This window comes from Onychostruthus taczanowskii, unplaced genomic scaffold, assembly GCF_017590055.1.
Source record: "Onychostruthus taczanowskii isolate IOZ18803 unplaced genomic scaffold, ASM1759005v1 scaffold22, whole genome shotgun sequence".
NCBI classification, from domain to species: Eukaryota; Metazoa; Chordata; class Aves; order Passeriformes; family Passeridae; genus Onychostruthus; species Onychostruthus taczanowskii.
The window spans coordinates 12,770,022-12,785,866 of NW_024499462.1; the positions used below are offsets into that span (position 1 = coordinate 12,770,022).

General features: G+C 34.5%; 1 protein-coding gene across 10 annotated transcripts in view; it reads left to right on the plus strand.

Annotated features, from left to right (window-relative positions):
* Positions 1–15,845, plus strand: part of PPP3CB (protein phosphatase 3 catalytic subunit beta) — a 50,577-nt gene that overhangs the window by 7,326 nt on the left and 27,406 nt on the right. For all 10 annotated transcript variants that reach the window (XR_005952681.1, XR_005952680.1, XR_005952684.1 and 7 more), the window contains exons 2-8: positions 3,525–3,725; positions 5,802–5,926; positions 7,988–8,099; positions 8,948–9,093; positions 14,279–14,418; positions 14,517–14,594; positions 14,693–14,787. Coding sequence is in view for 3 of the 10 variants with exons in the window: in XM_041404801.1 (XP_041260735.1) it covers positions 3,525–3,725; positions 5,802–5,926; positions 7,988–8,099; positions 8,948–9,093; positions 14,279–14,418; positions 14,517–14,594; positions 14,693–14,787 (897 nt within the window). In the remaining 7 variants the exon portion in view is untranslated. The remainder of the gene's footprint in view (positions 1–3,524; positions 3,726–5,801; positions 5,927–7,987; positions 8,100–8,947; positions 9,094–14,278; positions 14,419–14,516; positions 14,595–14,692; positions 14,788–15,845) is intronic.

Consider the following 15,845-nt stretch of genomic DNA (forward strand, 5'->3'; position numbering starts at 1 on the left):
ATTAGCAGCTACTCTTGTATTCAGTTACTAGGCAGTGTGAGATCTGCTTTGGGTCTGGAAGCAGCATGTTTGTGTTAGTTGCCATATTACACCTTTCAGCAGGGATTATTATACCAGGTGAAGTGCCACACTAATGTCGTTTTTCTTCTTTGAACTTCTTACTGCGTCGTGGGAATTCATCCCTTCAGATTGCTGCTAATCTTTGAATCTCCACAGCATGCTTTATTGTAAGGTATCAATGTACCCAAAGGCTTGTAGAAAGTCAGTGTAGAATTAATTTTTGAGGTTTTGCTTTCTATATCTCTTATTGGTACTGCAGTATAATGGAAAGGTGATTTTTTTTCTTCTTTGTTAATGCATATTCAATTAGTAATAAAAAGCCATCAAAATAGTTTCATTAACAAGTCCCAAAAGCTATTCACTGTTTTTTAACTCAGCTCTACTGTTTACATTTTTTGACCAATATATTAAAATTGTATCATTTGTATGTATTTTTAAAGTGAAATTGATTAATTGTGACTAGTAAGCAATAGTTTGTTTTAGAAAATCTTGTCTGTAGTTGTAAATCATGATGTGCTACATTTGTTATTAACATCTATACTTTTACTAATAAGATACTGCAGTGTGTGTTAGAGATTCTTCTCTAGATACTTTTCCAGTGTTTAGCTTGGCTGGGAATGGAAGAGGAGAATCCTTTAATGCCCAACACCATGTTATTTCCTTAGGGTAATTCCTCTTAATTACCATTCTGTTACATTCCCGAGAGCACAGGTTGTGCACAAAGACTTTGAAACATGGATTATATTCGTGTCTTGGAAAACATCATGCTGCAATTCTTTTTCCTTAGGCTATAACATTCTATGACTACTTCATCAAAGCTTTAATTAAACCCATTAGTTTGCAGAAATTGTCTACATGGTTCAAAAATCCTCATCCTTAACCTATTAAAAGCGGTTGTCATATTTTTCAAAGGTATGCACTCTAATACAGTGTTAACGTTTGCTGGAATGTTTCCATTTTAAAGTATAAAATGGAAAGAAACAGTTTTTCTGAAAAGTGTTACTTTTTATTTACTGTGTGATTCAGATCATGGCTAAAATCTTCAGCCATATTTCATTCTGCATTCTTTGAAAATTATTCTTAAGAAATCCTTCTTGAGTGATGGGAAACTGCATGTATTATGTGAAAAGGATTTTGTTAAATTCTGAGGAACTAGTTTTAAGACTTCATTTTTTCATGAGGCAAATATAACTTTGGAGATCCTTAATTACTTCTCATACCACAGTTGTGGGTTTTGGGCATTATGGATAACAAACCCCTGGATACAGAGTTTTAAATCTGAGCCTTCGTAAGTATATGAATTCAAATAATTTGAGACAGATCTTGACACTGGAGTAAAAACAGCTGGGTTTTTAGCCTCCCAGAGAATATAATTCAATAGACAAACTCAAAGCTTTATTTTGTTAGTAGATGTAAGAACTTTATTAAGGGAAGAAAATTTCACTTACCACGCACATAAAACCCCTGAAATATCTGAATTGCCATAAGGAAGAGGTCTTCTTGAATTCTGCAGCCAGGTAGTTGTAGTAAGTTAGTAATGATTTGCACTCAAGAGAATGAAGAATGGGTGGTCACCTCAACAGACCATTCTCTGCCACACCCTGCATCTACCAAAAAAAGCTTCCAAAAAGAACAAAACAGTCCTCTTTCACCTTAGTAGATCTGAATAATACTAGGATTAATGGAGCACAGTTCTTAAAAAACTGTGTCTTGGAGGTGACTGACTTTGGTCGTGAGAAGGTGTGTGAGATCTCTAATGCTTTTGTAGGAATTAAAGCAGGAGAAATCTTTCTGAGTTGTCTGGTCTCTCCTAAAAAGATAAGCTCAACTTTGAATTGCTGAAGGCCATTGTGGGCCCACAAATAATGTATTAAAAAAAGTGGGGCAAGAAAGAGCGTAAGACTAATTCATGTACAGATTTATATAAACTTCCAAATAATGTAAAAAATAACATTAAGAGAATCTGAAGGTTGGAAAGCAATGAATATTAGAACTGATGCTTGCCTGGTCATAATTAAGTTCTTCTAAAAATCAGATAAATTTATTTTTTCAGAATAATTAATTTCTCTTCTCAGAGCCAGATTTATGTTTTTAAAACAATTGTGCAGGGAACAGAAGTGATTGTCTTTTGATATCTTAAATAAGTTAATTTTATTAACATTTGGACTACATGAAATTTTAGCATTTCTGAGTGAAACTTGAATTGCTGATAGAGGAGTCTGAAGGAAAGGCATAAAATTTTCCTTTCGTTAATCAAATACTTTACATCCACAGAAAAGTGGTGAATTCGTTCTACAATATGTAGGGGCACTTTTTGCAGCTTTTTGCTACCTGTAAACTTTTATAAGAGGAATAGTAGACATATCTCTAGATTATTTTCTAGAAAAAATTAATTTCAGTGAATATATGTATGATTTGTGCATCAGGTGTTTTATTTTTTACTACCCCATAAAACAGAAGAGTAGCAATGTGTTACTAGAAATCTAGAAATCGTTTTCAATAAAGTCAGGGAATGTTTCAGTATCTAAGCATTGATTTTTGAGTGTAAAGTTAACTTCAGAAAGTACGAAAATTAATATGAATACTCTATCTACAAGTGTATTCATGCTACCAGTTCTTATGTTTGAATAATGTGCTCCTCCTATTTTTCTCTTTTAACATACAGTATTTAAATGGTGAGAAACAGAATGGTTTTGCTTCTGTTGTAGTTCATTCATTCAACAGTAGTATGCTTGAGGAGAAGACAGGGTCAGATTGGTTTTATTTCCTGTGACATCCTGAGTACCATGACGTTGCTTAGTGGCAGTTTTAAAGTGTCGTCTTTTTTCCATGGCTCACGTCCATATCTCACTTGTGCAGCAGCTGAACTGCTACAGATTGCCAAGTGTGCTGTCTGGCCAGTTGCTGAGCCTGCTTTGGTCCCCAACCACTGCTTACTGACTCCTTTTATTTCTAGTCTTTTGAACAGCATTGGATCCTTTTCTTGCAAGCTTTGTATTTGTTTTGGTGGTTCTTTTTGTTTGGTTGAGGTTTTTTCGTGGGTTTTTCCCCCTGAGGCTTTGATTATGGGATAATTTTAAATTTTGAAAGTTTGAGTGGCTTTTAAATGGATAATCCTGCATCACCAGTACTTCATGAGTCCTTCAGGGAATGGTGGTGTAATGGAGAGAGATTATTTCCCTTTGCAAAGTCACTTTTGACTCTTCCAGATATTGCACATATTACTATGCCTTCTAATTCTGTTTTATAATTTCTACAACCTTGCATAGTATAGATGTTTATTTTTTGAAATACATACACAACGCTATTCTGTCCAGATTTTAATGATGTCGTAAAATTCCTTGATGAAAAGACAAGTTTGCTACTTGGGATAGCAGCTATTCCATGGTAGATCCCCACTTCTAGATGGACTCAGTTTTTCAAATTGAGTGTCAAGACTGCTGTTTCTTCTTTTTAAATTTTAGCTGTCCCTTTTCCACCAACGCATCGCTTGACATCCGAAGAAGTGTTTGACACAGATGGAAGACCAAGGGTTGACATTTTGAAGAACCACTTGATAAAGGAAGGTCGAGTGGATGAAGAAATTGCACTTAGAATCATCAATGAGGGTGCTGCAATATTGCGGAGGGAAAAAACTATGATAGAAGTTGAAGCTCCAATTACAGGTAATATTTCTAGGTAATTTCATACATAACTAAATTTGAAAAAGCCAGATTTTTTCTGTAGTAGAATTTGTCTTCAAATTGCTGAACCAAAATTTCTCTCAGTTAGTCCAACTGAATTATCCTTCACAACTGCACTTGCTTAACAAATGAAGGCATTAAACCTATTGAAAAAGCTAGTAGCATTGGTATTAAAATTGGACAAAAGAAGAAAGTAGTTAAATGCTGTTGAAATACAAATTTCTAATTCCATCAATGTTATAAGTAGGAATAAAGGCACCTGCCTGAACTCTGGATAATTCTGAAATCTAAATATGTGAACAGAAGCTCGTTATTGTGGTTTGAAACAGATACTGTGAACTGGGATTCTTAGTGAAAAATACACCTTTATATTGTTCTGTAAGTGAGACTGGTGACTGCACATAAAACCACGTTCTTGTGAGAGCAGTAGTACTGATAAAGACTGTTTTAGCATCTTGGACACTAGGGCCAGAGCCACTGGGATACAAAACTGACTTTTAGGATTTTCTCCAGTATTTTCATAGTTGGAACAGTTCGGTTTCTGATTGACCTGGTGAAAGGTGGAATTGGTGAATTGGTGTCCTTCAATACTTTTATTGATAAACAGTCTATACTCATAGAAAGTAGCTATGTTGCATGTCTGTTATTTATGCTAATGAAAGTAGATTTGCTTTTTATGTTCAAATCACATTTTCTTTAATCTGAATGGGTTTTCTTCTAAGTGGGCTTACATAAATTAAATTAGTGTCTGAAAGCTTCTTTTGGGGCATCAGCTTGTTATTTGTTAGTATTAGGTAAATGAAAACTTTACATCAGTACATCATTATTATTTTTGACATTTAAAAAAGAAGAATGATTGAAATAGTGGAAGCTACTAAGTGTCTGACTGAGCTCAGAGTCTTTTGAAGTTCCAAATAAACTCAGAATTAAAGTTTGTTTAGCATTTTTATATTTCTGTATATACAGGTAATTGGTATATTGGCAATTTAAAAAGGAGGAAAGTTCTTTCAGTGTTTGAGTAGGAATCTTAAAGACAGAGACATAAAAGAGTGCACATGCTATTTAGTCTCATATTTTAGTAGGTTGTGATGATGAATGGTCTGCTCTAAGAGAATAACAACCTATATAATGTGGTGTGCCATATCCAGTATTTCTTTCCAAAGTTAGGACAACTTTTTTCCCCAAAAAATTTTACTGATAAACTTTAAGAAGTCAGGAGATGCTATTTGTCAGTTGATCGGTGACATTTTGCATCAATGAAAGACATAGTCTCTCAAATTCCTGTTGTTACCAGTGACACCTTATGCAGGAGTGAGAAGGCAGCTCCTGACCTCCATTGAACTGGGAACTCCTGTGGGAAAGAGGAGATAGGAGCAGTTGTCTCTTCCATGCATTTTTAATTACTTTTTTAAAGTTGTGAGATGACCTGGTTTTGCTGTATGCTCCCTAAAGGCTTCCCATCTGCTGCTATCTTTGGCATTTCTGCCTTTGGTTGCTGACCACTGGCCTTGTCCCTTCTCATATTCTAAAAACACAGGAAAAATCCACTGTTGAAATAATGGACATGGTTATTTGAAGGAGAAAAGTAACTGAGCAAGGAGAAGATATGATTTTATTAAAAAATATGTTAGTCTGACTCAGAAACAAAAGTACACTCCCTGCCTTTTTCAAGTTCACATGGACTCAGCAAATTGTTGCAAAGCAGCAGGCATTTTCAAATACACTTACCAAGGAGAATTTGCAAAGATACCTAAAAGGAGTTGGGGAGGATATTAGAGGTGCTGATAGCTTTCAATACATGAATGCTCAGTGCATTAAATGTGTTGGAAGAATACCCCCCAATATCCAGGACTCAGAGCTATATCATCAATATTGTCACAGGTAGTGAAGACCAGATGTTCATGAAAAGCAAAGGGGGAACCATCAAAAATTTTTGTTATTCCTGCTTTATACCTGTCTTTCTTCTTAATTAGAAGTACTTTGTGGCTGTTAACTATAACATGGTGACTTTTCCGTTAGATTTTTTTTAATTAATTCGAACAAAATTTTTGCTTGCAGTGTGTGGTGATATTCATGGCCAGTTCTTTGATCTAATGAAGCTGTTTGAAGTGGGAGGATCACCTGCTAACACAAGATACCTCTTCCTCGGTGACTATGTAGACAGAGGTTATTTTAGTATAGAGGTAACTGAATATATTAATCTGTTCTGTCCTAATTTTTTTATAAGCACACTTTCACTTAGGTTTTCAAACGAAGTTTTAGGTCTGCTTTAAGATTTGAATGCGTTCTTCCTTGCTGTGCCTTCTCCTGTGATAAAGGCCTGTTTACAGAGGATGGTGACCAGTCGTTTGGACTGTCCTGTTGAAATCACCAGACTTACTCATTTTTTCTCCTCTTTCTTTAGCTGCTTTTCTAAAAGTTGAATTCTGTTTCATTATTATGCATACTGCTGCTTGTTTGGTAATATGTTTGTATGTTTGTGGAGAACAGGTGAGTCATGACTGCAAGGTCTTTCGTAATATTATTCTCTGTTTAATATCATTATCTGTTTATTTTTAGAAAAGAAACTAATTTTATTTAGATAATCAAATGGTTTTTAATAATTATTAATATTTTTCTTTACAAAAATTCTTAGAGCAAATACAGATATTCCCTAAGGATGACCTGTGTTTCTGCTACTAATTTTTCAGTTACTTTGAATTCAAATAATTTTTTTATTTTCAGCGTGTTTCTTAAGTGTGTTACATTTCAAAGATGTTCACATATTCACATCGATTAGTTTCAGAGCATAGTTTTTAAGTTAAGTGTTCTTCTGTAACCAGCCTGGGAAGTGCCTCAGCCTGGGATCTCTTCATAGATACTAAATCTAATGGAATAGCATGCCATTTGAAACAGTGTCTTGCAAGTCACAGTGTAGTTCTTCCGTTTCTGTATCAAAGTGTTGTGGTTCTGATAATGCGTGGGTGTGTGCTGTGAAAGGCGTGCACAATGCATTTTGGGGTTGTTAGAGATGGTAGACCAACAGAACATGCAGCAAGAGTGATTGCCTCAAAGTCATCTTTAAGGAAAAATTTCAATTGATATTCCCTATTTATTAATTTGATCTTTGCCTGTTCTTGATGATTACAAGTAATACAGTTGTCCTTGAAAAATGGATTTACATATCAACTCTATATGTTAATATTTCAAAACCTGGTATGAAAGCTTTTCAACCACTACACTTCAAAAAATTTCTGAACAAAGATTAATTTTGCATGTTTTTACTAAGAAGATAAAAATTCAGTAATTAGTTTAACTAAACTTCACAGTTAAAGTCTTTGATGTGTTTCTGAATGTTTGCAGTGTTCTTTAAAGTGTCCATTTGTTTTCTTTGTTCCTTTTTCATGTATTCTGCTATTCTATGCAAAGTAACTTTGAGTAATAGTGGCTTCAGTGTACTGGTATTGATTAAGAACAATGATAATAAGAGCTTGTAGGTGACTTCAATGAAGTCCTAAACTTGTGGGGTTTTGAGATTTTTGTGCTCAGTTAAAAAACCAAGAATTAGATTTGAAATTTGTGAAATACGTTTTTGGCATTTGGGACTGCTGGGTGGTAACAGACTCTAAACTGAAATAATTGTGCATCCTCTTAGCTCTTATCTTTTTGAGGGTTTGCTGCTGATGTTGCAGTAATAATGATAGGTGGAAAATTGCTATAATTCTTTGACTTTGCTGCTTGTACACTGAAAAAGCAATCAGCTTCCCCAGTGTTTGGGGAGAGGATGATTTACTCTGTCCATTTGTAGTTTAAAAATTACATCCAAATGATGTATCTAACCTTAAGGGAAATTATTTTGTCAGGGATTTTTTTCCCAGTCTCTGTTAATAAATGTCTGCTTTTCTTCTTATGCCAGTGTTTAGAATCATATGTTATACAAGATTTTAGGCAGAAACCATGCAATATTCATCTAGATGAAAGTATTCTACAGTTTAATTCTGCTGAGTTTATTTTATTATTGAATATCCAGCAAAGATAATTTTTTTCCTAGTATTCTATGTGGCTACTATTAGGAAAAGTAATAAGCACTTTGCATAACTCTTGTCCAGAACTGGATTTGGGGAAGTAGTGCTATTTTAAAATGGCACATTAAGCAGTACCTGCTTTTTGAAACTGTTAACATCCTTACTGAGTATTTCTCAGAAATAATTTTTAAAGTTTATATAAACGAGTGTATTTTACTGGTTGTCCTGTTTTCTCAACAGTGCGTGCTGTACTTATGGGTCCTGAAAATTCTTTACCCAAGCACTTTGTTTCTTTTGAGAGGCAACCATGAATGCAGACACCTAACAGAGTATTTTACTTTTAAGCAAGAATGTAAGTACTGTCTAAGAATGTAAAATTAGCTGCTTTCAACCTGCTGATCTACAGTTTGTCATTGTGCTTGAGAGATTATTTTAATTAGGGCCTTGCAAACATCTGGAGACCCCATTGACTTCTGTAGAATTGCTTGCAGTTCAGTCTGGCCTTGGAGTGCAAGAGGAGTGCTGGCTGTAAATATACATTATGGAGTAAATTTTGATGTAACAATCTTGATTTTGAAGTCCTGGTGAGGAAGATAATTTTGCTGTTGTCAGGAGTATAGAGTAACTTGCTGAGCAGTGTTGTGAAGCTAGAAAAAAGTCCCTACTGTGGGATATTTTTTCCATTTGGAGGATTGATTTCAGCTGTACTAGTAAGATAACTCTTTGGTGACATAAGCTACCTCTCCATTTGAAGGCTTGTATAAGCATTGATCCTGTGATAAATGGATCATTTGGCCTGATAAAACTCTCTTTGATGTGGGTAAAAATGATCTAATCTATAATTTGTTCTTAGCTTTTCACTGTGGATGAGAATTCACAAATTTCTTAGTAGTATTTTATACTGAAGTATGCTGTATAATTGTATAAAAATATTAAGTGATTTTTTTAAAAACAAAAATCCTTTCTTCACACTTGAGACAACAGAAAAAGTGAAAACAGTTTTCAGTTCTGGAAGAAAATATGTCTTAGAAACATGCTTGCTGTTTAGGTGTTTGGAAATGCTCATTTAAACCCCAAAATACTCATTGTTTTGGGTTTTTTAGCATTCACTTTGATATATATTCTTATAACCATGATCCACCAGAGTACTTCATCCATATATTATGGATTTTTTAATGATTTCTGTTTTCTTTCCTGCAGGTAAAATAAAGTACTCTGAAAGAGTCTATGATGCTTGCATGGAAGCTTTTGATTGTCTCCCTCTTGCTGCTCTCTTAAATCAACAGTTTCTTTGTGTTCATGGTGGACTTTCACCAGAAATTAATACACTAGATGACATTAGGAGAGTGAGTATTTTGTGTATTTGAAAATAAGTGGAAATAGAGGTATTTATATGATGCTATAAAAAGTTGTCTTTATGAAGTTGTCAGTATTTCTCTGTTCTTGTCTCTTGTTGAAGTGTAAATCAGGGGCTGAAATGTAGGCTAAACAGTATCATAATTAAATTCTCATGGATTATCTAGTGCATTTTCCATTAGTAGACTTCATTGGGGCAGCTGGGACTGTTACAAAACACACACAAAGAAGAAACCTCAAAATCCCCACATTGTTTTTTGAGGCAGGTAGTAAATGTGAAGAGTTTCATATCCAATCAAAATAATATGTTGTATTTCTTTCTAGATAAGAGCTAGTGTTCTCATGGCTTCCAGGAGAAAACTTGCTGAAATTAATTGTAGTCTGAAAATTGTTTACTATGTCTAATGTCATGTTTCAGTTATTCTCAAATTTATTTGAATTTTTTTTTTACTGTCTTAAATATGTGGATTTTAGTTTTGACAGAGTGAGATATTGTAGTATTTAATAGAAATTCAGATTTCTATTTAAAAGCAAATTGCCTATTTAAAAAGGCAAATTTGGTAGGCATTTGAGTAACAGTTGAGGAGTACTTCTCACTGAGGTGAATGTGCTGAGTATATTAATAAGAAGAATTTAAAAAGTTTTTTTTAAAATTACACAATGGAAACACTAAATCGTGGTGTGCAGTTTGAAGGGCAGAAGATTGTGATGATATGAGGTGTCTGTTTATGATAACGTGGTTTCTACTTGCATGGATAGCTTGTCAGGTGGAGATTGTAACAGATGGGATTTTTCAATCAAAATGGAATTTTCCATTGCCTTCATTTTTGCATACTCATTTTAGACTTCTGTAAGTTAACTTGGCTGACATCTTGACTGCTGCACTTGGAAATCAAAACCATTCCTGTTATGATTAGGAACAGCTAAAATGTAGATGATTTCAGCTTAAAATATATGTAGGTGGTTCTAAGAAGCCTTGGGATTATAGGTAAGGATGGAAGAAAAACCATGGTTTATCCACATATGGAAGAAGGTACATGGGGGCATGTTTGTAAAAAGATCCAAATGTCCAAGAGAAAGTAAAAGCATGCTCCTAAATTGCTTTTATAGTATATAAAAGTATATATTGCAGCCTATTTTGTCTTTTTATCTTCATTAATTACATTTCTCATTTTCTTAGCATTTTCTCCTTTATTTGTGCTTTGTTTTTCTTTTTTACCGCTCCCTTTGCTCAAATTTATAGGCCACCCAGTTGAATCTCATTTCTGAATTCACTGTATTTATTCATTAGTGATTTTTTTTTAATGATTGGACCATTTCAGAGCTTCAGATATCAGTTTATTTCACTTATAGATATTACACTGCCAAGCAGAGTGATGTGAGAGGAGAAGAAAATGGTAGAAACAGAGAGGAAGTGTATTTACAAGATCAGTGGTGTAAGTGGGAAAATGTACTGAGGCACATTGCATTGTCAGAGCAAATACTAATGTGTACAGAAATCCAAATGCATTGTGCAGAGAAAGGGAAGTAAGAAAGCAAAGAGACTAAACAGTGCCATTCTCACAAAGCCTTAACACTTCTCACTATGCAGATGAAAAGAAGCATGGTCAAGGCTTTTTGGAAAGTAATATAAAGAAAACATATTCTGGAAAAACATTTTGGAACGCCACTCTCATAACAGGATTGTGATTAATTTTTCTGCTAGTCTCAATCTTGCAGCTGATCAGGTTTTCACAGTGTCAAGTAAATTTAACTTAAAGGTAATTCTCTTGTCTTGGCCTGTTCTTTCAGATATGCTTCTGTAATGTTCAAGGCTACATTAGGCTGAAATGTTTATATGCATATATGAAAATCTGCATTGTATTTTATTCTGATGAAAAACACATTTATAAATGTAAGGCAGTGTTAATAGAACTGTTCCTTGGGCCTTCTTCTTTTTTAAAAAGTCATCTGGTGATCTAAAAAGGGGCTAGTCATGGACCGGCAGTGGCTTCAATAGCTGCAGTAGAGCTTGGCATGCACTGATATTTTAAACATATTTAAATTAGATGGGTGATGTGAAATGCTCACTTTATATCTAGGAAAAAAACATATGCTTGGGATACAAGTGTGGTGTGTAAAGTTACTTCTGTAAGCAATCAAGACAATTGTATAACATTTCAGGCCTTCTGGTTTATTAGCAGAAGTTCTTACTAAGGAGAGGTCTTAGCTGCAAGGGCATAATTATCTAGCATAAAAGGGAAATCACAGCTCTATAAATAGTGCAGGAATCACCTAAGAAATAAAGAAAAATTCTATGCAGGGTGCAGTTTCTTCTGGATGAAGTCTTTCATCAGTATTGATATGCAGGAAGGTGATTAAACAACACAATTTAAACTATTATTTTTGCTGTCATAAATTTACTTCCAGAAGAGGACTGCTTTCATACTAGGCATGACAATGAATCCTAACTGGAAAAGGTTGTTCTAGATGCTTCATATTTCTGCCAAAATGGAAATTTGTCAAACTTGTGGTAATCTGATTTTATTTCTGAATATGAATTCCATGAATGTTCTGGTTGTCTTGGTAAAGAGTGTCTCTTTCAAACACATGTCCATCAACTTAGAGATGACGTTTAGTTGATTTCATTTATATTGCCAAGACTTCTACTGAAACAAAATGCCAGGAATTGTCAATTTTAAACCTAGCATTTTAGAAAGAAGGAAGTATCCAGGTAATATTATGGGGACTATAAAAAAGAGAGACAAAATTTTTTTTTCCTCATTTACAGCAGATGCTCACTCTTACGTTTAGCTTTTGGTGATACTAAGACTTGGTCAAATTTTTTCTTTAGTCTTTATTAGGTGATAGTTCTCAAGAAAATTAGGACAAATTAATTAAAACTGGTGTCTGTATGTGAAACTTCTGTGAAGGTCTTTTGCCTCAAAAGTAAAATTGTTTTAATTTGCTGTACCTTAATCTGCCTCTCAGGTTTTGGTGCTTCTGAATTGCAACATCCATGTGGAGGTATAATGCATGTCACTTTAGTTGTCCTGACTGCATAGTACCTTGAAAATAATTTAGATTTAAATATTTTACAGTACATTAAAAAGTACACTACATAGTTCTGTTTCAATGTCAGGTGTATTGATTCTTATTCTTGAAAATTGTCTTTCTCAGTCACCTTAATCATATTTAGAAAAATGTTAAGCCAGTTTGTATTGAGATTCTCTTTTGCTGTAGTAAGAATGTACATTCAGAAATACTTAAATCAGTAACAGGTGTTTTGAATTTACTTGTGTCCTTTAACTTACTTGCTGTGCCAATAGTAGGAAAGCCCTTAAATTGATTATTTTGATTTGATATATGTAGTCTGGGTTGAGTAGCTTGAAGTGACATTTCCTTACATTTTGAGATATCCTGAGAACTGTGCCACTAGTAGACTGTCTAGTGAAGAAGAAACTGATTTGATGTCTATATAAGTAAGTGTATGTAATATATAAGTGTATGTAAGTATATTTGTTTTTTACAAACTGACCTTACTTCAGGAAATAGCTGCTTTATTGTTTCAATGCTATGAAGAATTAGTTTGGGAGAGAGGTGTGTTAATTGCAGGCAGCCAGAACTTTTATTTATAATGGCTCTATTGATTTGGCCAAAGTCATAAGGAAAATACTTGAAGACTAAAGAAAAATTCTTAGAAATGTTTTCTAGACTTTCAGCCTTCTGTATTGCAGGAAACATCAATCAGCAAACAGTTGAAACTTCCTTGTGTGAATGCCTGTATTAGCTTCTGGACCCATATTTATTGCTGGAGGTTTAGAAACTTGATGGTTTAATCTACAGAAATTCAGGTACTTGCAGAAGTTGATGGACTGACTTCTTCAATCTGGAAGAAATACTCCATACCAGGTTTATCATCCAGTGTGGGAAATGTTAAACCACAGGATTTTAATATTGAATAAATTCCAACAACAACTTCAGTTAATACCTGCCTTACCATTATCTGGCAGGAATTTGTAAAGATCTGGACCTCTCCACTTATGTTACAGGTGGCAGCCTCGGGAGCTCTGATTTTCCAGGGCATGAGAGAGCTTGGCACTACTGCTGGTTCCATATTTGAATGGATTCCTATGGACCGTTAGACTCAAATTCACCAGGTGCTCACCAAACCTCCCTTCGAGCCTGTCATGAAGAGTTAAGTGTTCTCTAGTACCATCAAAGTCATCTTCTTTGGTATGGGAAGTGAAGTGAGATAAATGCACTGTCCATCAAAGAACCGTTCCTACATTTCTTGGATAAAATCATCTTGTGAACAAACTCCAGCTACATAAAGACCAAATAAACTTTACATTGAACCTGGGATATCTGCTTTCATTTCTGGGACATCAGAGATTGATTGCCTGTAACTTAATTAAGCAGGGCATTTTCCTTTTACGTTAACAAATGCACTTTGCTCCTTCTGCCCCTTTTGACTGTGGTTACTAGGAAAGTTGCAGGCTGCTAAAATAGGTGTTTCAAGTGAAAATCAATAAAGAAGCAGCAAGACAGAAACCGAGAGAAAATCTGCCAAAATTCTTATGGCCAATTACATCAGGGATAGAGCTGCAAAATAAAGCTTGTATGACAAAACCTTAGACAGCTGGGCCAGTCGCATCTTCATTACATTGTTAAATGATCCATATGGAGACGGGTGTTTCAGGGTGGTTTTTTTTTTTCTTTTGTTGGTTTGGATTTTTAGGGTTGTTTCGTAATATATATTTAGTCTCTTCTAGTTGGTGCTAATTATTCATGCTTTTCTTTCATAATTCCTGTTTTCTTTACTGTTTCTCTTTTCTAATTCCTGGTAGTATCTCCAGATTGGTAGATGTGGCATGTGCATGAGAAAGGATCATTTTGTTCCTTGTCTGTATCTTGACCTTGTATTACACATATCCATCAGTCTGGAAGTTATCTCCCTTCTTTTTACAACTAATAAATCTTATTGCTCTTAACAGGTTTGGTTCTTTTGGCATGCCTGTGCCTTATTTCATGAGGAGGAGAGGAAAAACTATACAGAAAATACTTCTCTGTGATATGGTTGGGATTTATTCTAAAAATGCTTGGTATTGATGGATATGTAGGTTAACAAATGTGTAAAACTTAATAATTTAATATTTAAAGAGTATTTGTGCTGTTGCCTTTTTTTCTTAACAGTTAGATAGATTCAAAGAACCTCCAGCATTTGGACCAATGTGTGACTTATTGTGGTCAGATCCGTCAGAAGATTTTGGAAATGAAAATTCACCAGAGCATTTCAGTCATAACACAGTCAGAGGATGCTCCTACTTTTATAGGTGAGAGTATGCTGTGATCTAGGTGGGTGTTTTAGTAGTGACTCTTCCTGAATATTTTAAGAGGATGTCTTTTACTCATAATTGTTTTCATTTCACAGCTATCCAGCAGTTTGTGAATTTTTGCAAAATAATAATTTGTTGTCAATCATTAGAGCACATGAAGCACAAGATGCGGGGTGAGTACTTTGTATTTTCAAGGAAATAGTCGCAATGTAAAATTAAAATTAATTGCTTATTTGCTCTAAGATGTAATATAATTTGTTTGGTTTTACAGTTATAGAATGTACAGGAAAAGTCAAACTACAGGGTTCCCATCTTTAATAACAATTTTTTCAGCACCGAATTACCTGGATGTCTACAATAATAAAGGTAAGAACTTGTTATTAGCAATTGTATGTTATAATAAAATAAAATTGTCTAACTAGATAATCTAGTATCAACCAGTTTTTGCCAACTAAGAAACTAAAGGACAAAGGAAAAATCTATTAATGAAAGTTATAAAGAAGAGCCATAAATGACAGCTTCCTGTAAGAGGAGTACCTGGAAGTGTAAGTGTGGTCAGAGGTTTCCTTTGTGAAAGTTGTTGCTATTTACTACTTGTGATTAAATCTACTGATGTTATCCAGTCAGGCAAGGTTTCCCTGTGCTATGAGTTTTCACTCCTCTGACTGTCTTTAGTGGGCAAGGAAGGTGGTTTGCATTGTGGATTGTGGCATCTGAGCATCTTAATTGTGGTTGTAATTCCCATAATGGCCACGTATGGGAAATCAAGAGGAAGTAGTAATCAAAATATTGATCACCATTGGAAATATTAAGAAGGAAGTATAGAACAAGAAATCCATTTTTGTCCATCCTCTGCTAAGATGGAGTTGAACAGGAAAAGTATGTTTAATAGTGTGGAGAAAGATTTGCAAGTCAGAATTACAGACAAGAGCTTAGCTGTGAATTAGTATTATTCATTGATGAGAATAAAGTTCAACAACAGAATTTAAAAATAAAGCCTGCTGAAATTCAAGTATGATATTAAAGTAAGGCATTTTAAGTATGTGATGAATGAATGATCTCCAAATGTTCAAAGAGTGTTCCTTTGAAGCCAACACCTTTCTTCTGTTAAATACATTGCATTTTCTTCCACCCACCTATAAAGAACCACCCCCAGCCCATACCACTTCTGTAGCGTGCATAACTGTACACAGGAAAAGATGATCTGTTGTTACTTTCACTGATTGCAAAGTAAAGGGGAAGTAAAAATATCTTCAACTGGCTTTTTAAGTTTTTTCACTATCTCTATGGATACTGTGTTCATAGAACCCTTTTTCACATGAGCTATTCCCAGTCTGATGCAAGTGTAAGTATAGAAAAATGTGGTCAACGACTTGTTTAGCTGTAGAATGCTTCTGGTTTTCTGTCTTTTTTCTTTGTGCTTT